The sequence below is a fragment of the Bubalus kerabau genome, chromosome 8 (genome assembly GCF_029407905.1).
Source record: "Bubalus kerabau isolate K-KA32 ecotype Philippines breed swamp buffalo chromosome 8, PCC_UOA_SB_1v2, whole genome shotgun sequence".
NCBI classification, from domain to species: Eukaryota; Metazoa; Chordata; class Mammalia; order Artiodactyla; family Bovidae; genus Bubalus; species Bubalus kerabau.
Window position 1 is genome coordinate 16,140,161 of NC_073631.1, and position 19,417 is coordinate 16,159,577.

The 19,417-nt window shown below is 43.0% G+C and overlaps 1 protein-coding gene across 20 annotated transcripts in view; it reads left to right on the forward strand.

The window, feature by feature from the left end:
- Positions 1-19,417, forward strand: part of DYNC1I1 (dynein cytoplasmic 1 intermediate chain 1) — a 379,244-nt gene that overhangs the window by 240,387 nt on the left and 119,440 nt on the right. For all 20 annotated transcript variants that reach the window (XM_055589767.1, XM_055589774.1, XM_055589771.1 and 17 more), the window contains one exon: positions 5,204-5,329. In XM_055589767.1, coding sequence (XP_055445742.1) covers positions 5,204-5,329 — 126 coding nt within the window. The remainder of the gene's footprint in view (positions 1-5,203; positions 5,330-19,417) is intronic.

Sequence of the window (19,417 nt, forward strand, 5' to 3'; positions counted from 1 at the left end):
TGCCAAACCCAGTAAAATTTATGGTAGCAAAAAGACCCCCACTGTCACCAATTCAAATCTACTTACATGTGGAATCGATACCCACTTTATGTCATGCCATCTTCTTCTTGCTTGTATCAGGAAATAGCTTCCTATCTGGTCTTCCTGCCTCAATTCTCTACACTGTTGAATCATTATGTACTTTTTCCAGGTTACTATTTGTAATGATTACCTACTTGCTCTCAATGTCACCTTGAGCAAGTCACCTGACTTCTCTTGGCTTATGTTTCCTCATTCCGAAAATAGTCATCAAACTTCAGTCCCGTGCTTATTGTATTAAATGAGTGAATGTACTTTAAAAACTTAGACTTTAATAAAGTCTCGAGTATAGTAAAAGTGCTCAATAAATGTGGCATAGTAGTGAAAGTAGTGGTCTAATTAGAAATATTAGCAATTGCAGAGTATGACTCCCAGCATAAAGTCTAAAATCATTAGCCTGTATTCAGTGACTTCTGTGAGAATGTCTTGAAGCATCTCCAGCCTTTTAATCTTTTTCATCTCTTCGCCTAACCTGCCTCCCAGCCAGGTGCTATAACCTGAGTGTTTTCTGAATGTGTTCTCCATCGCATTAGTTAAGAAAAATTTACCCCTGGCTACCTTCAGCAAAGAGGGAAATTTATTCTAGTCACTAGGGTACTCAGGGAATCCCCAGAAAAGACAAAGAGCTGGGACCCAGGAGTATAAATCTGGGCAGCTTGAGAGGCTTCACCAATTGGATGCTGTCGTTACCTGACTCATTTGCAACCCAGGGAGTCTGTGTCTCAGTTCAAAATTTACAGTGACCAAGGTAGAGAATGTGATTGCCTGAGCTGGGGTGAATGAATGATCCCTGGGAAGTTTGACGCCTGTGTATTGAGGTAGTTTCCAAGGATTGGGAGAATTATTGTGAACCAGGCCAATATCCAAGAGAAATCTCCTGCATCGATGTTTGTGCCCTTGTCTATACTCTTCTCTTTCTGCTCTCCTAATCACTTTCCCATTGACAGGGCCCAGGCAATCTCATTTCTTCTCAGAAGTCCTTTTCAGTATCTCTCCCTGGCATAACCACATTCCAACTGAAGTGGCTGTTTTATCCTCTGTGCTTTGATAGAACTCCTTTCCTATCTCCATCTTAGCTTGCTCTGCTTTTCTATTTGTGTTGCAGTTTTTCATACACATGGCTCACCTCCTTCTACTAAATGGTGAGCGCCTATAAAGCAGAGCATGTATGTTACTGTTGATGTTCTTATTCTGCGTTTTGTTTAATGTTTTCTTATTGTGGTAAAAGTCACGTAATATGAAACATACTATTTTAACCATATTTAACTGTACAGTTCAGTGGCACTAAGTACATTCACATTGTTGCACAGCTCTCACCATCATCCACCTCCTGAATTTTTCACCTTCCTAAACTGAAATTCTGTCTCCATTAAACACTAAGTCCCTGTTGCCCCTCCCCACTCCCCACCCCCAGCTCCTGAAATCTACCAATGTGCTTTCTGTCTTGTCCCACATTTTACTTATCACCAGTGCCTTACATAGGCTTCCCTGGTGGAAGAATCTGCCTGCAATGCAGGAGACCCGGGTTCAATCCCTGGATCGGGAAGATCCCCTGGAAGAGGAAATGGCAACCCACTCCAGTATTCTTGCCTGGAGAATCCCATGGACAGAGGAGCCTGGTGGGTTACAGTCCATGATGTTGCAAAGAGTTGGATATGACTGAGTGGCTAATACACTTGAGTGCCTTACATATGCTTGGGGGCTACTCGAGGCATGCCACAGTGTAAGAGACGTGGTCTTGAAACAAACAGACTTCAAGCAGGCTCTCACTTTGTCATTTATTAGCAACTTAACTTGGAACAAATTCCTTACCCAGTTTCTTAGGTACTGGGCTGCTTTGTCTGTAGAAATGGGAAAACCCATTGCTTGCTTTAGAGAACTGCAAGAATCAAATGAGTGAACGTGTCACCCAGCCCCTTGTTGGATGCATAATGAACACTTAAAGCATGTTGGTTCCTTCCTCACTAGTAAATGTCAGATTTTATTTTTTTTATAAGAACAAACAGCTTGAGAGCAGATCTGGCAATTTCCGAGTAAAATTCCCCTAGGTTAATTATTAGATAATTCAGCCCTGTGAATAATCACAAACTTCCCAGTAGTTGATATTCTCCTTAAAATAATAATTTTAATATTTAAATAAGCATGCGGAGAATGACTACTTTTTGCTGGAAAATAAGAAAATATTGATTAGTCATGTTCAAACAAACATACTAGAGGAGACTTTGAAATCATAAACACTTTCATGACTTAAGAGTTAATCAGTATCTTTATGCCTTTTGATCCCAGTTATAAAAATTACACCAAGAGCATTTCACTGGTATTTGAAGAAAACTCTCCCTGTTTTCTAAAGGGGTTTTTAAGCCCAATAATTTAAGATTTTTTTTTTTTAAAGTGGGAGCCAGCGATGAGACCCAGATGTGAAGCTGTGGGATATTATTCCAGACACATCTGGCTGCTCATTGGCCACTGTGGTAGCGGTGTTGATGTTTATAGAGTTGCCTTTTCACATGTGACATAGTTAAACTTCAGATGGACAGTCTGGAGACTTCTGTGTTTATCTGGATGTTAGTTTCTTTGAATGGGCTTTGAATCAAAGGCCTTTCTTAATAGGCCTTTGATTCATCCGCTGAGGAGTGTTTTCTAATAAAGAATGATCACTTCCCCGGTGTCTCGTTGCAGGCTTATACTTCCTCTGCACCAATTGGTAAGATGTAACTCTCTGCAGCTTTCTTAAGCTGGGGGAGTTCAAAGAATGAATAAAACACATAGACTCAGGCTTAATTATTTTTGATAGGAAAAAGCTGATGTTCAAATTTTTACTGACAAACCTATGTTACATATATACAGTATAGCGAATAAGAAGGAAAAGAACTAAATTACCCGTGAGCAGAGAGTGGTATGATCAGCTATAATCCTGATAATCCTGATAGTATATTTAATGGGGCTGCCTTATGGAAATCCCGGGTAGGAATGACGTTTTCATAAAATGTACTCTAACTCAAAAATACCTGCCGTGAGATTCAACCTATTTATTTCTAACGCTGAACGTAGAGTTCATGTATGGTGAGTAGGTATTTCTACTTGCTATAGAGTCCTCTTAGGTATTTTACTACTTGAGTTTCTTTTACTTGAGCTTTTAATTGTTGGCATTATCTGACAACAAAGGATTAAAGATAGGATCTTGCTGCTGAGCATACGGTCACTAACATAAAAAAGAGTATTTGTAATTCAGGAGATTTTGGCACAAGTTTATCATGCTAGGACTTAATAGGCCTGGATTCGGAGGTCAATAAAACCAAGCCCCTACACTCAAAGAGCTTACAATCTAGTCATGGACACAGACCAGGAAAAGCCATAATACAATTTGACAGGTGCCTTAATAGGACATACGTAATGCTAAGGGGGCTGATGAGAGGCAATGAGGGGTGGTGAATGATTAGGTAGGATTGTCTGGAGGACTTGATGCCTACATGGAGTCTTAATGAATAATGTAACCAACACAGGAGAGGCTTTTCAATGAGAGTGAGTGTCAACTCATGGTACAAAGGCTGTACCTATGAACCTCAGAACTAGCCCAGTGAGGTTGGGTCATAGGTAGGGATTGGGAGGAAAGAGGGTAGGTTGTAAGAGATTAGGCAGAAAAGTAGAAGCTAACAGAAAATGTGTGCTCAGTTGCTCAGTCATGTCCAACTCCTTGCAACCCCATGGACTCTAGCCCTCCAGGCTCCTCTGTCCATGGGGTTTTTCCAGGCAGGTATACTGGAGTGGGTTGCCATTTCCTCCTCCAAGAACAGATCATGAAGGGTCCTAAATGACCTAGATTTTATCTTGAAAGTAATGATGAGCCATTAAGCTATTCTAAGCAGAGAAGTGACTTAGCCAAATACATGTTTTGTAAAGTCATACTGACAAAGGATGGAGAGTGGAGTAGGTGAGGGCGGGGCCTGGCAAGCCTAGAAGCAGAAAGTCATTTAAAATGCTGCTGTCTTCATCCAGACAAGAAATTCATTTAGGAGGCTCTGACCTTAAGGATAGAAAGAAGCATACATTTGAAAGGTATTGAGGAAGCACTGAAACAGCATGTAGAGAAGAGAGAGGGAAGAGTAAAAATGAACGTGGAGTGTCTGGCCCAGACAGTCAGTACAAAGTCCTAATGGGATGGATGTTGAAACGTTGGAAGAGTCATAGGTTTTTGTAGAAGGCAACAAGCTCACTTTCCTGTGCTTTGCATCTGATGTGTCTATGTACAGCCTTGAGAAATCTGCAGCAGCTGTAAAATATACACCTTAGAGAGAGATCAAGCCCAGAGATAAATATTTGAACATTGTCAGTATATGAATGCTAATTAAAGCTATTGATGAGATCACCAGGGAAGAATGTGTAAACGGAGACCAAGAGGACAGAAAACAGCCCCAGCCCCCCATAGGTAATAGAAGGAACTGTAGAGGCTAAAAACAGTGGTTCAGAAGAGTGGGAGAGAAAGGTGTGATGGAAGCCAGCACAGGAGAGAGGAGGAAGCCGCCCAAAGGTCAGATACCGCAGAGGTTCAGCGGTGTGAGTAGTGTGGCGGTTACTGGTGACTATGGCCGGCACATGTGGAACGTTGCGGGTAGAAACCAGATTGCAGTGGGCTGAGACACGAAGTTGGTACTAAGTGTGTGCTGTGCTGTGCTTATAATCGCTCAGTCGTGTCCAACTCTTTATGATCCCATCAACTATAGATCAGGCTCCTCTGTCCATGGGATTCTCCAGGTCAAGAATATGGGAGTGGCTTGCCATGCCCTGCTCCAGGGGATCTTCCCAACCCAGGGATCAAACCCATGTCTCCCACATTGCAGGCAGATTCTTTATCATCTGAGCCACCAGGGAAGCCCTAGTATACTGGAGTGGGTAACCTATCCCTTCTTCAGGGGATCTTCCTGACCCGGAAATCAAACCAGAGTCTCCTGCATTGCAGGCAGATTCTTTATCAGCTGAGCTACCAGGAAGCCCCGGTATTAAGTCTGCCACAGCTTAAAAAACAAGTACGGTTTCAAGTGTGTAACATAGCTTGCGTCTGTTGGAATAGAATCTTTCCCTGTGTTGTCATCTTGGCATAACGCATCTTGTGACTTCTTCCATTTAGTACCCTGAGCTGATGGTCGCTTCCTACAACAACAACGAAGATGCTCCCCATGAACCAGATGGCGTAGCCTTGGTTTGGAACATGAAGTTTAAGAAAACCACACCAGAGTACGTCTTCCACTGTCAGGTAGGAGTCAGCACTGCAAAAATAACTGACATCTCCCGTGAGGCCAAATATAGCTCCTGCTGCCTTGCATCTGTTTCATGTGGAGAAGAAGCACTGAGTTTAAAAACGGAATTGTTGACAATTTTGGAAAATTCCCCCACAGTAACCTAATGTTTTGGGAAAGTGGCCACCCTCTCCAAACAGTTAGGAAGCCTGGTTGGGGACTGTGTGTCATTTTCTTTCTATTTAAAACAGCGCCATGAGCATGAGTTTATAAAGGCCTCGCACTTAGGAAGAAATCCGGGTGTACCACTTCCTCTGCTTAGCAGGAACATATGTTTGCCCACCCACGTGGACATCCGCAGAGCAAGAGCATTTCAAGTTCCCTCCTCGCTCTGAAATGCAGTTCAGTGCAATTTCGCCAGTTTTAAGTGGATGGGCACCATCTTACTTCACAGATAATAATACTTTGGTAGCCAGTTTAGGGGAAGGTTTATCACCCGCTTTTTTGAATTATTGAGAAATATAGATACTGTTTGTGGTTCGCAGCTAGTTTGGGATGTTTTACTGCTTGTGTCTGCTGACACATTGGTCCACTCCTCCAGTGGACGCAAAACAGGCTGAAAGTATGTAACAATTGCCCTGTTGCCATGGCTCTGCTGAAATAATAGGCCTTGGTAGTGGCCCATATACCAACCCCTGTATTAATGCCCCTCTCCTATGATTACGCACAGGAAGATGCAAACAAGCATTCTAGCTCAAAGTCTCAACTCCTCAGATATTACAATGCAGATATTACAAATCTGCCACTATTGCTCTGAAAACAAATACATCAGTTGAAGAGACTGGGTAAACCTGTTGAAATTTGAAAGCTTAGTGCCATTTTATATCTAAGAGCTGAGTATCGTTTTGAACTAAAATATGTTTAGACTTTAAAACATTATCAGATATAATTTGAGGAACAAGGACTGCTGGAATAAAGGTCCTAGCTTCAACCTGATTGAGTAACCTCTAACTCTGACCATGTTTTTCTAATTTGCTATCATAAAAACAACAAGAAGTCCTGGTCTGCATAGTAAATAACCTTTATTTCTTGAACCTTTGAAATGAGAACAGTTTTTTCTTTCTTTTTAAGATTATCAAATTTGTCAGTCTGATATGCTCTTTCTGTAAACATAGAAGCTCAAAATCCTAATTTTATTCAGTTTAAAGAGTTTTTGCTGAATTACCGAGAAAATACTAAAAGGATTATGGGATAAACAGAAGCACATTTAAAAAAAAAAAAAAGCGCCATTTGAAGTATTTTTTTTTAATTTTATTTTATTTTTAAACTTTACATAATTGTATTAGTTTTGCCAAATAGTGTATAAAATCATATACTGAATTTTTTTAACTTTAAGAAGTGACACACTATATTGTTTTGGTCAGTGTACAAAATGTTTATCATCATCAAAAAATGTTTATTATTATATTAACTAGCAGTAGGTCGCCTGTGACAATAACAATTTGAGAATGTGCTTAACATTCACAGCATTGCAGAGTAACAGGTCAGTGGGAACTAATAAATTGAGTGAAGACACAAATTCCAGAAGAAACCTTCTGGAATTAACTGGAATTTTCAAATTTTGTGTTTTCTGACACAATGGTTAATACTAACATTGACTGAGAAGAACATCCTTTCTTAGTAACAGGTCAGTGGGAACTAATAAGTTGAGTGAAGACACAAATTCCAGAAGAAACCTTCCAGGAATTAACTTGAATTTTCAAATTTTGTGTTTTCTGATACAATAGTTAATACTAGCATTGACTGAGAAGAACATCCTTTCTTTTCGTCTCCTGCTATCTTTGGGATCGTTTATGAAAAGCTTCACTAGCATGCCTTTAACCTTATTTTTACTTGCTTTTTAAATGCTCCAATGTATGTGTTCTAGAAGATATGCTCTTGATTTTTTTTCAAGTCAGGGTGCTCTTAATATCCTACCAAAAGATATGAAGATATCTCTCTATTCCCCCAAATTCCTACTACTATCTGCACTTCATCTGGTGACCAGAAACTGGTGGGGGTTCTTAGCTTGACCTACCATTCTTACTGAGAAAGGGGAGACTCCTAGTCCTTTGAAACTTTGGGGTTATGTGACATATGTAAAAGAACAATCAACTGATTTAACTATTAGTCTGGGGTGTAGTCCAGTCATTTTTCAAAGCTTCCAAGTGAGTTGAATATGCAGCAATAGTTGAAAACTCCTGCCGTGTAGAGGAGAGAAGAATAAAGGGGATGATCAGTGATGAGACTAGTTGGCTTCTTCATTTGAATGTATGCCCATCATTCTTTTTTCCCCTTTGACCCAAACTAGAGTGGAATTTCTTGCTTTTGCTCCTCTGATGCCCTGCCACCTGACCCTATTTGAGGAATTTCCTACCCAACTCCCTGCCCCTTCTTACCATGCCCCCCCACCCCCCCACAGACACTTATTCCCTCTGGCTCACTCATTGCTGGGATCTGCTTCTGTGGTGGTCAGAAGAGCAAGAGTTTTTCCAGGAGGGGATTCAGCCATGTTGAACATGACACAGCATGCCCTGGACAGTACCATTTCTCTTGGGATAGTGACCCATCTTGCCATAGTTGATCTCGATGAAGTTTGAATCACCACTAAGTAAGTAACAGTGTCTGCAGAAAGAAAACAGAAGTGCTGTGATCCTGAGTATGGCTGAGGTGTTGGAAGACCAAAGCAGGGTTAACTTGGACAGCCAGGGAAGGTGCACATGACTTGGTGGGTGGAGGTGAGGTGGAGGGAAGAAGTAACAGGACAGTTTGGTTGCTGTGAAGTAGCCATGGTAGTTCAGGGGGAATTTGGAGTGGCCACAGAACTAAAAATAGTGACGTGTAGAAGTCTTAGCCACTCAGTTATGTCTGATGCTTTGCAACCCCATGGACTGTAGCCTCTCGGGCTCCTCTGTCCATAATTCTCCAGGCTAGAATATGGGAGTGGGTAGCCATTCCCTTCTCCATGGGATCTTCCCAACCCAGGGATGAGATATGAGAGAAACCAAACCCTCCTCAGTGTCTTTGTTACGCCGCTTCTAATCGTTAGTAGAGCTTATTTATTACAGCTGGTACTCTCTAGACACACTCTCACTGAAATTGGGTAGGTTGACCTTGTTTCCACATTCTCCTGTGGTGGTCTAATAGTTTCAAAATTAGTTTGCTTAATAAGAAAGGGGGCTGAGGGTAGGGAGGAGCTGCGAGTGCCTTATGATTGTACTTTTTATCAGTTTGGAATAATTGCATTAGCTGGCCATTTCTTGCTGATCTCTGCCGATTCTCTGTGTTTTGGGCAAGTGTATATAGTTGCAAACAAATCCTATGACTCAGAAAAACATCATTTGGGGCACTAGAAAACAAATGCACAAGATGTAGACAGCAGTTCAGTGTTCCTTTGCGAAGACTGACAGGCTTTTATCCTAATGGTAAAAAGATTGCAGGAGGAAGGCTCCTTTCTCTCTGAAAATAGCAAGGCCAAATACCCTCTACTTTCGTGGGCAGTATTCTGTCGTTACTAAACTGAATTTTTAGTATGGGCTCTGGTTCTGCATTTTCTATTTTCATTTCAATAAGAGCCATCCGTACTTGGAAAACATCAGTGGACTCTGTGTAGAAGTCAGTCCCTGGTCCCCGCCACGCCATCTGGCAGTGCTCCTGCTGTCTTCTGTAGTGGCTTCCCCACACTGTCATTAGGTTATGCATCTGACCACCCTGCATTGCTTACCCTGGTGTGGTCTTTCTCTTTTAAAACAGAATGAGTAGAATCAGAAATACATATCTTAGAATTAGCTGCATTGAGGAAAGTGGAAAAGCTATATTTAGAGGCTTGGCTTTGTCAGAGGTTTTTATTTTTACTTTTATTTTTTTTCCCGATTTGGTTTCTTTGTCCTTGGCATTCTCTTCTTGAGGATTATCTGACAATGACCTGAAATTGACATAGACCCAGATCGCTCCGGATTTGGGGGTTGGAGGGGGAAGCAGAATGTGAAGTAGGGTTCATACCAACTAACCTCATTTGTGCCCGTGTTTAAAATCCTCAGCTGACTTTTCCCGCATCTTCTCTTCTCATTAAGGTTCTATAAAGATAACAGGTGAGATTGCAGTAACAGCTTTAGCCGTTCAGCGTCTGGTTCTGCATGAGGTTCTCCCAGGCTGCAGACCTCCCTGGGAGGAGTGATGGGCATGTGGGCTGCTGGAGGGGAGTGGACACAGTGGACAGGCAGCTCTGTTCCTGGCTGACCACACTGCTGAGCGACCACGGGGCAGCTGGCGAGGCATTGTCGGCACGTCACAGAAAGGAGACTGCCTCCAGCTCTGCTGGAGCTGTGAGGCGTATTGCAATAAACTTGATTTCTTCTCCCATCAACTTTTGTCCCTTCCCTAGCCCAGACTGTGGCATGTAATCTAAATAACAAAACAGCTATAGACACAAAGATATACATTCATTTAAAAGAATTTCCCAAGGTATTTTATGACCAGAAAAGTGTTAGAATTTGACTTAAGGATTCTTTTTTAATTAAGGGAGGGTAACTTCCTTATGGCCTGACTGATTTTTTTTTTTTTAAGTCATTTTCTAAGCTTTTCAATGTGGAAAATAGTTGTTGCTCAGTTGTTGCTCTTTAGTCACTAACTCGTGTCTGACTCTTCTGTAACCTCATGGACTGTAGCTTTCCAGGCTCCTCTGTCCATGGGATTGCTTGGGCAAGAATACTGGAGTGGGTTGCCATTTCCTCCTTCAGGCGATCTTCCTGACCCAGGGATGGAACCTGCATCTCCTGTATTAGCAAGTGGATTCTTTACCACTGAGCCACCAGGGAAGCCCTGTTACTCTGTAGAGGTCAGAAAAGTGAAGGGAAGAATGAAGAGAAAACAACTATATCCCAATAAATTTGAAAAAAAAAAAAAGTTTATTTGACAACTAGGGTTATGTATTCAATATGAATTCCTGGGATGACAAAGTAAGGGCACATATTAGGTGCTTAATGACTGGAGAATGAACTCCATGGATAAGGGCGTGCTGACAAGTGTAAGACCCAGTTTTCAAAGGCAATGCAGGATGGGGAGACCCCAAAGAGCAAACCAGCATCGTTGGTTGTACAGATTGTGAGATGCATTTCGAAGTACACAATTATGGGTAGTTAAGGAATTCATCGGAGAAGGCAATGGCATCCCACTCCAGTACTCTTGCCTGGAAAATCCCATGGACGGAGGGGCCTGGTGGGCTGCAGTCCATGGGGTTGCTAGGAGTCGGACACGACTGAGCGACTTCACTTTCACTTTTCACTTTCATGCATTGGAGAAGGAAATGGCAACCCACTCCAGTGTTCTTGCCTGGAGAATCCCAGGGACAGGGGAGCCTGGTGGGCTGCCATCTATGGGGTCGCACAGAGTCAGACACAACTGAAGCGACTTAGCAGCAGCAGCAGCAAGGAATTCATGTGACACAAAGGTAGAATTAAATGTTTACATAAAAGATTCAGGTTATAAGGATCAGACAAGAACAGCAGCAGCACAGCAGTGCTATTTTGTGTCTTTAGGAAAAAGCACACGGTGAGAGCTCAGTTGGTTAGAATCCGCCTGCAATGCAGGAGACCCCAGTTCGATTCCTGGGTCAGGGAGATCCACTGGAGAAGGGATAGGCTACCCACTCCAGTATTCTTGGGCTTCCCTGGTGATTCAGCTGGTAAAGAATCTGCCTGCAATGTGGGAGACCTGGGTTTGATACCTAGGTTGGGAAGATCCCCCGGAAAAGGGAAAGGCTACTCACTGCAGTATTCTGGCCTGGAGAATTCCATGGACTGCATGGAGTTGCAAAGAGTCAGACGTGACTGAGTGACTTTCACTTCACTTTCACACGGGAATTTACATGTACTTGCTGAAATGAAATGCAGACACTTGGAAACTCTTCTTTTATGCCAATTGAGTATGACTGGTCCGACGAAAGAGGCTTGAGCTAGACACTGATTCTTATTAAATCAAACAGCAGGGACTTTTCTTTTTCTGTTTCAACCCAGGAAGCTGGCAGCAGAGAAACTGCCTTGCCAGCTTTCATTCTTTATCTGCCTGCTTTCTAGAATCTTTGCTAAAAATTAACATAAGAAGAAGCAAAACTGATCATTAGGATACATCTAGGGAGATTATTAGTTGTCGGCAGGATTATAACAAAGAGATAGTATCATGGGCGATTCTTCATCTAAAAATAGCATTGAAGGAGCTGTATACGTGACAAGTGACCAAGTGAGCTATTATTACATGCAGGGGATGCTGTAAAAGAGAGTCCATCTTTGAACAACTTATTTTTAAATTGTTTCCTTTGTCTTGCCATGTCATATTGCAAGTGATCAAGCTGACATTTCGTATTATTACAAAGCTACCTAAGATTTATTAATGTTTGCTCTGCCCCATTGATGTGCACATCGGTTGGAGGCATAGACCTCAGTGTTGAAGATTTTATTCCGTCCCCTAAATGCCCTTCTCTCTTCTTGCCATGCACCGTGCTAAAACGGTCTGAACTGGGCTTTCTGCAGTTGTGCTTCATCAAGGAATTGCTCAGGAATAATTGGTGCTGTGCAGTGAGCTCCTGGAAACAGCATGAGTGGGGTTTCCAGCCTGTAACTCTGCTTGTCCTCCCCACCCTGCCCCCTGGCCATTCACTGAGGTCCCAAGAGCTTGGTCTCATGGAAATGAGTGTTATCAGGGGTCTGGCTTGAATGCCAATGGACATCTGTTTACCTCTTAGGATTATTGTGAGGATAAAGGAGATAATATGGAGAAGGAAATGGCAGCCCACTCCAGTATTCTTGCCTGGAGAATCCCATGGACAGAGGAGCCTGGCGGGCTACAGTCTACGCGGTCTCAAAGAGTTGAACATGACCGAGCACACACACAAAAGAGATAATAGGTGTGTTGGTGTGCTCAGGCTGTCATAATAACGTATCACAGACTGGGGTGGCTTAAAAAGCAGAAAACAATTTTCTCGCAGTTCTGGAGCTGGTAAGTTCAAGATCAAGGTGCCAGCTGTTGTAGTTTCTGCTGAGGACTCTCCCTGACTTACAGGTGACTGCCTTTTAGGTCCATCCTCATGTAGAGAGAGAGTGAGCGAGCTTTTCACAAATTTTAATACCATGACGAGGGCCTCCCCTTTATGACCTCAGTTAAACCTAATTACCTCCCAAAGCACCCATCTCCAGATAACATCACTCTGAGTTTTAGGACTCCAACATATGACTTTGAGGAAAACATAATCCCATAGTAGTAGGTGAACATGCTTTGAAGAGACAAAAGCATTCTCTTTAAATTTGGTTGTTTCTCTATTACTGCATGATAGTCCATCTCATTGAAGGAAGCTTAAACTTTGGTGTTCTTATTTTCCTTACTTGAGTATTTTACAAAGAAATCTCACCTTACATGTTCACCCATTCACTCATTCCTTTATTCATACATTTACAGGGTACCCACCATGGCCAGATCCTCACAGAAACAATAGGCTAGAGCTGAGAAGAGGCCATCCCCTCTCCACAGGAACTCTTCAGTTGGCCCCAGTCCCCACCATGCCCTGACTCCCATCTCCTGACTGTCTCCTCTCATTAGATCCCCCTGTGTGCTTTTTCTACACAAGAGCCGAGTGAAGAGGAAACCTGAGGCAGTTACAAAGTTCTGCCTTCCCAGTCATTTAAACTTGCTTCATGACTAAATGACGAGATATTTACCGAGTCCTAGGAGACGGTTGGGGCTTCCCAGGTGGCTCAGTGGGTAAAGAAACTACCTACAACGCAGGAGATGCCAGACATATGGGTTCGATTCCTGAGTTGGGAAGATCCCCTAGAGGTGGGCATGGCAACCCACTCCAGTGTTCTTGCCTGGAGAATCCCATGGACAGGGGAGCCTGGCAGGCTACAGTCCATAGGTTGCAAAGAGTCAGATATGACTGAAGCGACTGAGCACAGCACAGGAAACAGCTGGGGCTTCCCTGGAGGTTCAGCGGTAATGAATCCGCCTGCAATGCAGGAGACCTGGGTTTGATCCCTGGGTCGGGAAGATCCCCTGAAAGAGGGCATGGCAACTCACTCTAGTACTGTTGCCTAAAGAATCCCACAGACAGAGAAGCCTGGCAGGCTGCAGTCCATAGGGTTGCATAGAGTCGGACACAACCAAGCAACTGAGCAGGCATGGGACGGGCAGCAGGCAGTATGTATAAAGCATTCACTGTTAGGCACCAAAGTAACCTGTGAATGTCCGTTATCTACTATGCAGGACTGAAATTCTAAGTATGTAACAATCTGTACGGTACTGTCCAGAGAGCAGAGACTAGGGCCCCCTTTGTGTTAGGCATCTCACCTTTAGGTACTGAATGGGGGAGGTCATGACTGAAGGGTGCACGAGGGACGGTACAGGGGTCCGGTAGCTGGGGAGCACTGGGAGGATGTGGGGAAAAGCATTTTTCTAACAAGTACAAAGTCATCTCAGTGTTTTGGTAACTGGTAATATTGTGTTGCGACACATGGCTGTGGTAGCATCCCTGCTAGTCTGCTTCCCCCCTATACACATAGGTACAGATGCCTCGGTTTTCATGGCTCAGTTACTCACACGGATTGCCTCAGGCACAGGCTTCATAAGAGTACCCACTGGTCTCTTCTATAGTTCGTGTGTGTGTGTGCAGTCGTGTCCAATTCTTTGCAACCCCATGGCCTGTAACCCTCCAGGCTCCTCTGTCTGTGGGATTCTCCAGGCAAGAATATTGGAGTGGGTTGTCATTTCCTCCTCCAGGGAATCTTCCCAACCCAGGAATCGAACCTGTGTCTCCTGCATTGGCAAGCAGGTTCTTTACCACTAATAAAGAAGCCCACCATAGCTCATGCGGCTGCACTGAATTCCGTAGAAATGCGCTGGCCCTTTGCCATGCTGAGCTCACTCTGTAGACCCTGGAGCGAGAATAAAGACCATGAGGCTGACGCATGTTCTACTTTCATCTGAGGCCAGATTAGCATCTCTGTTAGGAGCTGTGTCTCCTAAAGACTTGGGCTCCAGTCCCCCTGGTTGGGGCATCCATTCTCTGAAATCTCAGATTGTGCTTTTCCTTTATCCTACAGTATTTTAATACAGACAGAAGCAGGTTGAAATTCTACCAGGTGGTCTCAAAGGAAAGAGAAGTCTCAGAGAGGCACCCCTCTCCCTCAGAGGTGTGGGGGTGGAGGATCTCACAGCAGGAAAGGAAACAGCAGCCAGAGATGGACTGTGGTGAGGCTCCAGACCATGTTAGTGCCCCCCACCCCCCGAAAGGGTGTTCTGGGCTGTGACCACCTCTGTGGTCTGCAATGAGGCGGCGCCTCTGCATTGCTTTGGCGTCTTTATGTTCTAAACACACTCAGTCTGGGCTTCAGCCCATCTGTTTCTAAAGAATAGACATCTTCCCCCTTTATGAGCTTCAGTGAAACCTTCCAGTTTGTGTATGTCTTTAGGTTGTCTCATACCGTTGGATGAAAGGGCTGTAATAAATACAGGTACAGTCAGATTTCCCAACAGTCACATCATTATGACTTATTTTGGGCAGTGGCTCCTAGCAAAAAAGGAGGATCTATCCATTTGTTATATTAAGTTTTGAGCTTATCTAAAAGCATTATTATCAAAGAATTTGTGGAAGGAGAATGAGCATCTTTACTTCCAGGGAAAGTTTTTTAATTATTTTTTTAATTTAAATTTATTTATTTTAATTGGAGGCTAATTACTTTACAATATTGTATTGGATTTGCCATACATCAACATGAATCTGCCACGGGTATACACATGTTCCCCATCCTGAACCCCCCTCAACCTCCCTCCCCGTACCATCCCTCTGGGTCATCCCAGTGCACCAGCCCCACGCGCCTTTGTTGCGGTATGGGCTACTCTCTCGTTGTGGTACGTAGACTTCTCATTGCAGTGACTTCTCTTGTTGCAGACCACAGGTGCTAGAGGGATTTCAGTTGTTGCAGATTCTGGGCTCTTGAGCTCAGGCTCAGTAATTGTGGTCCACGGGCTTAGTTGCTCCACAGCATTGAGATCCTCCGAGATCAGGGATAGAACCCACATCTCCCATATTGACAGGCGGATTCTTGACCTTTGAACCACCAGGGAAGCCCCAGGGAAAGTTCTTTTAGCCTTTGTTGTGACGAGTGGTCCACAGTTTGCTTTTAGCATGCTCGTATCTGATGTTGTTTTTATTTATACTTTTTAAATATGTTCACCAGTAGCCAAAGAATTAAACAAGATGCTGCTTTCTTAGGCAAAGATTTAGCTTAGTTGATTTTTAGTTATGATCTCCTCTTAAATGTACTGAGTTCATATGTTACGTCTACAAATCATTATTGCCATAATCACTTTATACTTTTGGTAGTTGCTGCTCTTTACAGTTGATATGTTTTCTTCTTTTAACTTGTTTAAAAAGTATTTCCAGTACCTATGTACAGAGAGGTGTGTTTCTTAACATAATGTTGACTAGTTAAAATTAATTTTATCCTTTGTATACAACAGAGACCTTTATTTCTTTAAGTTTGTTGTAAATATGATCTGAAAAGAGAAAGGGACAAGAGCAAAAGTGTAGCCAAGTGCCTGCGTGCACACACCCAAGACTCTCAAATCCTAGTCAAAAGCTATATTTCATAAAAGAGAATTACAGTAATGTTGATAGCTTGCCAAAACCTCAAGCAGTGACAGAATCCACGGAGTGTCCTGGAAGGGTTGCCTTTGCAAAGCCATGCCTCTCCAGATGGTTTGGATTAGAGATGTTTAAAAACACATGGCAGCATTAGTTTGGTTTAGAATTCAGAGTTAATTTGGTAGATAAAATAATGCAAATTTGAAACCCTAGCCTGTGTATCAGAAAAATCATCAAATCTTATGATTGCTCTTAGGGGAGGTTGGCATGTGATGTGTTGATTTTTTAAATGATCTAATTGAAATAATAAAATTAAGCAAGAAGGGACTTTAAAAAGGGATCGAAAATACAAGAGTCTAAGTAAAAACTTTCTTCTCTGCAGAATATTTATTCTTTTAAGCTGTCATATCCAATCAATTTGTATGGGATTCGACAGCCAATTGTCATTTCCTGAGATAAACTACGTAGAGTGGTTGTGTTACAGACGCAGCATGGGGAGGGAAAAATGGAAAAAGTAATTCTGGAGCATGATGGAAGAGAGGCCAAAATGTGCTTAGAGCCCAGAAAGTGTGGCCAGGATCCCCTCACCTTGCTAACAATAGCAGATAACCAGCTTATAGCCAAGCCTTTCCCTTTGGCTTATTCAGCTTTTCTCCCTGAACTAGTTGTTGTTCAGTCACTAAGTCATGTTTGACCCTTCGCGATCTCATGGACCGCAGCCCGCCAGGTCCCCCTGGCCTCCACGGTCGCCTGGAGTTTGCTCAAACTCATGTCCATAAAGTCAGTGATTCCATCCAACCCTCTCATCCTCTGCCACCCACTTCTCCTGTTGTCTTCAGTCTTTCCCAGCATCAGGGTCTTTTCTGATGAGTCGGATCTGCATCAGTTGGCCAAAACGTTGGAGCTTCAGCCCCTGACCTTCCAGTGAATATCTTTCTGAAGGAAAGTGCTCTTGGTCTACATTTTAGTGAAGTATTTTGACATGTGTGTGGTTCATAGTCTTAGTGGGGCTCTGTCTGAACGGTGAGGTGGCAGGCTGTCTTTGTTCTCTGCCACGAGAACTATAACACTTACCCCAGGGCCCCAGAAAGCTCTGTCACTAAAAGCCCAGCTCCTACTGTCCCCTTCCATATGTCTAAAATCAAAAGTGTCCCACCCTCTGATCCTGCAGCAGGGCAGCTGGCAAATGACTCTTGGAAGAGAACTTCTATATGGGAACACTATTCACTGAATGATGTCTATTATTGTGTATGCTACGTGCAGCACGAATGAAAGCATTCAGCTATGTTAAAATTGCCACTAGAACAATGTTCGTCCAAGAGCTCAAAGCCTTTCAGAAAATACAGGACAAAGATGCTACAAAAATGGAGCCTGAAGGTTTTGAACAACAGTTGATGGGCTTCTAAGGCCTTGCCTCTTGAAAGAGGCACAGAGTTTCACTTCCCCAGAAGGGAACACATTTTGAGCATTTTCTCAGTGTAAAAATTAGAATTGCAGCTCTTAAGGTCTGTAAAGAGCTCCACAATCAAGGCAAATGTGCTCCTTTAGCCACAAAGTATACACACATAGGAGAATGTGAGGGAGCGTGGTCAGGTACTGTGAGCAGAGCTTTTGTGGGCTCGTGGGGATTTCTGTAATTAATTTAATTTAGTTTCAGCAGCAGAGACATTGTATTAGCCAATCTTAACTACTGATCCAGAGTTCTACATCCACACCCACTTAATATTTGTAACCAGGGATTGTGTTTTCGTTTCATCGTCTAATCATTTTTTTTTTTAAATAAATGGAAAGGCAAACCCCAGCTAAGTCCAATTACCATTCTAAGATAGACTAACCATGTTCTGCTGTGTTGTGTAGGGAAAGGATTATTTTTGCTTTTCGTTTTGTTTTTTGGCTGTTTGTTTCTTATATGAAAGTGTTAGTCACTCAGTCCTGTCTGACTCTTTGAGACCCCGTGGACTGTAGCCCACCAGGCTCCTCTGTCCATGGGATTCTCCAGGTGAGAATACTGGAGTGGGTTGCCAGTTCCTTCTTCAGGGTATCTTCCTGACCCAGGTATCTAACCCAGGTCTCCTGGCATTGCAGGCATCTTCACCATCTGAGCCATCAAGGAAGCTCTTTATTTCTCATATGAATTAATATTTTTTCCATAGGACCTATTCATATATAGAACTGTAGAACCTCAGGGTTTGAAGAAACCTTCATGGTTTTCTGGACTGGCTGCCTTTTCAATGCCTGAATTCTCTTGAATGGTTCCCTTTTCCCCTGCCCAGTCATCATCTTGCCTTGTTGAACATGGCTCATGCTCCTGTCCTGGACAAACCACCCCCTCTCTGGCCAGTTCTGCAGCAGAATAATATTCCACCCTAAAGGACTGCTCATTACAGACAGAATCACCTCAGAATGTCAAAGGGAGCAAGCCCCAGAGTAGGGCAGCACCTTTGGGAGTAGGAAAGTACAATGCTGTCTGCCCTCCCCACCCCTTCTCATGTGTCTTTCCATCTTCATCCTCACCTGCATCCTTTCACATCATGTCGTCAAAGGCATTGACAACCTGTGTCAACCCATTGTCATTGAAACTCTTGAAAAGACTTCCCTTGGAGGAAGGTGCTTAGGGAAGTGCTACCTGTTCCCTGCCAACCTGCTTGTACCTGTGTTCTACACCCCTGCTCCTGCCAAGCCGCACTTCTGAGCTATGCCCTCTGCCTGTTTCTTGGCATTTTCTTTAATATCCTTGGTCACATTGTGAGGTGAGGACTTGCTAAATTTTAGAACTGGGTTTCACCTGATTTTCCACTTTGAATAATGAAAGCTGCAGAGACAGGCTGAACACAAAACTCCTGCCTTTAGAACATTACAGTATGTTCTCCCCTTGTATGAGGGATATTTGAGCCAGGTTCTATAAAACATCACCAACTTGGAGAAAGAGGAATCTTTATTTATATATATATATGTATGTCAGGTCCTCTGATATAATATCTGCTGATATGGGGCATTGTTAGTCTTGGTGTTAATGTATTTTCATTTCTGTATGTGATAACCTGAACTAGTAAACAAACATTGGGGACCTGACTTCTTTGATGAAAAGTTAAGAAGTTTCTGTTGTTTGTGTATGATGGTTTATAAATGGACATTTATGAACTTGAGGGACTTAGAAACTATTCCCCCACACTATTCATTTATTAGCAAGGATTATTTTCACTGAATAAAGGGAAACCAGTCAGCCTCTATTAGTCTGTAATAATATCACAGCTAGCTAGGTAGGTCTTGTGTTCTAGGAATAGTGTCAAAATAAATGGGAAAGGAGTCCCTTGAGCTTCGCAGACCCATATTATTTCAAAACCAAAAGTATTTCCCTCAAAACGCTTATGGATAAGTTGTCCATATCATGGAAACCTCTCCAGAGAGACCCAAGACTATTGAATCCTTCCTA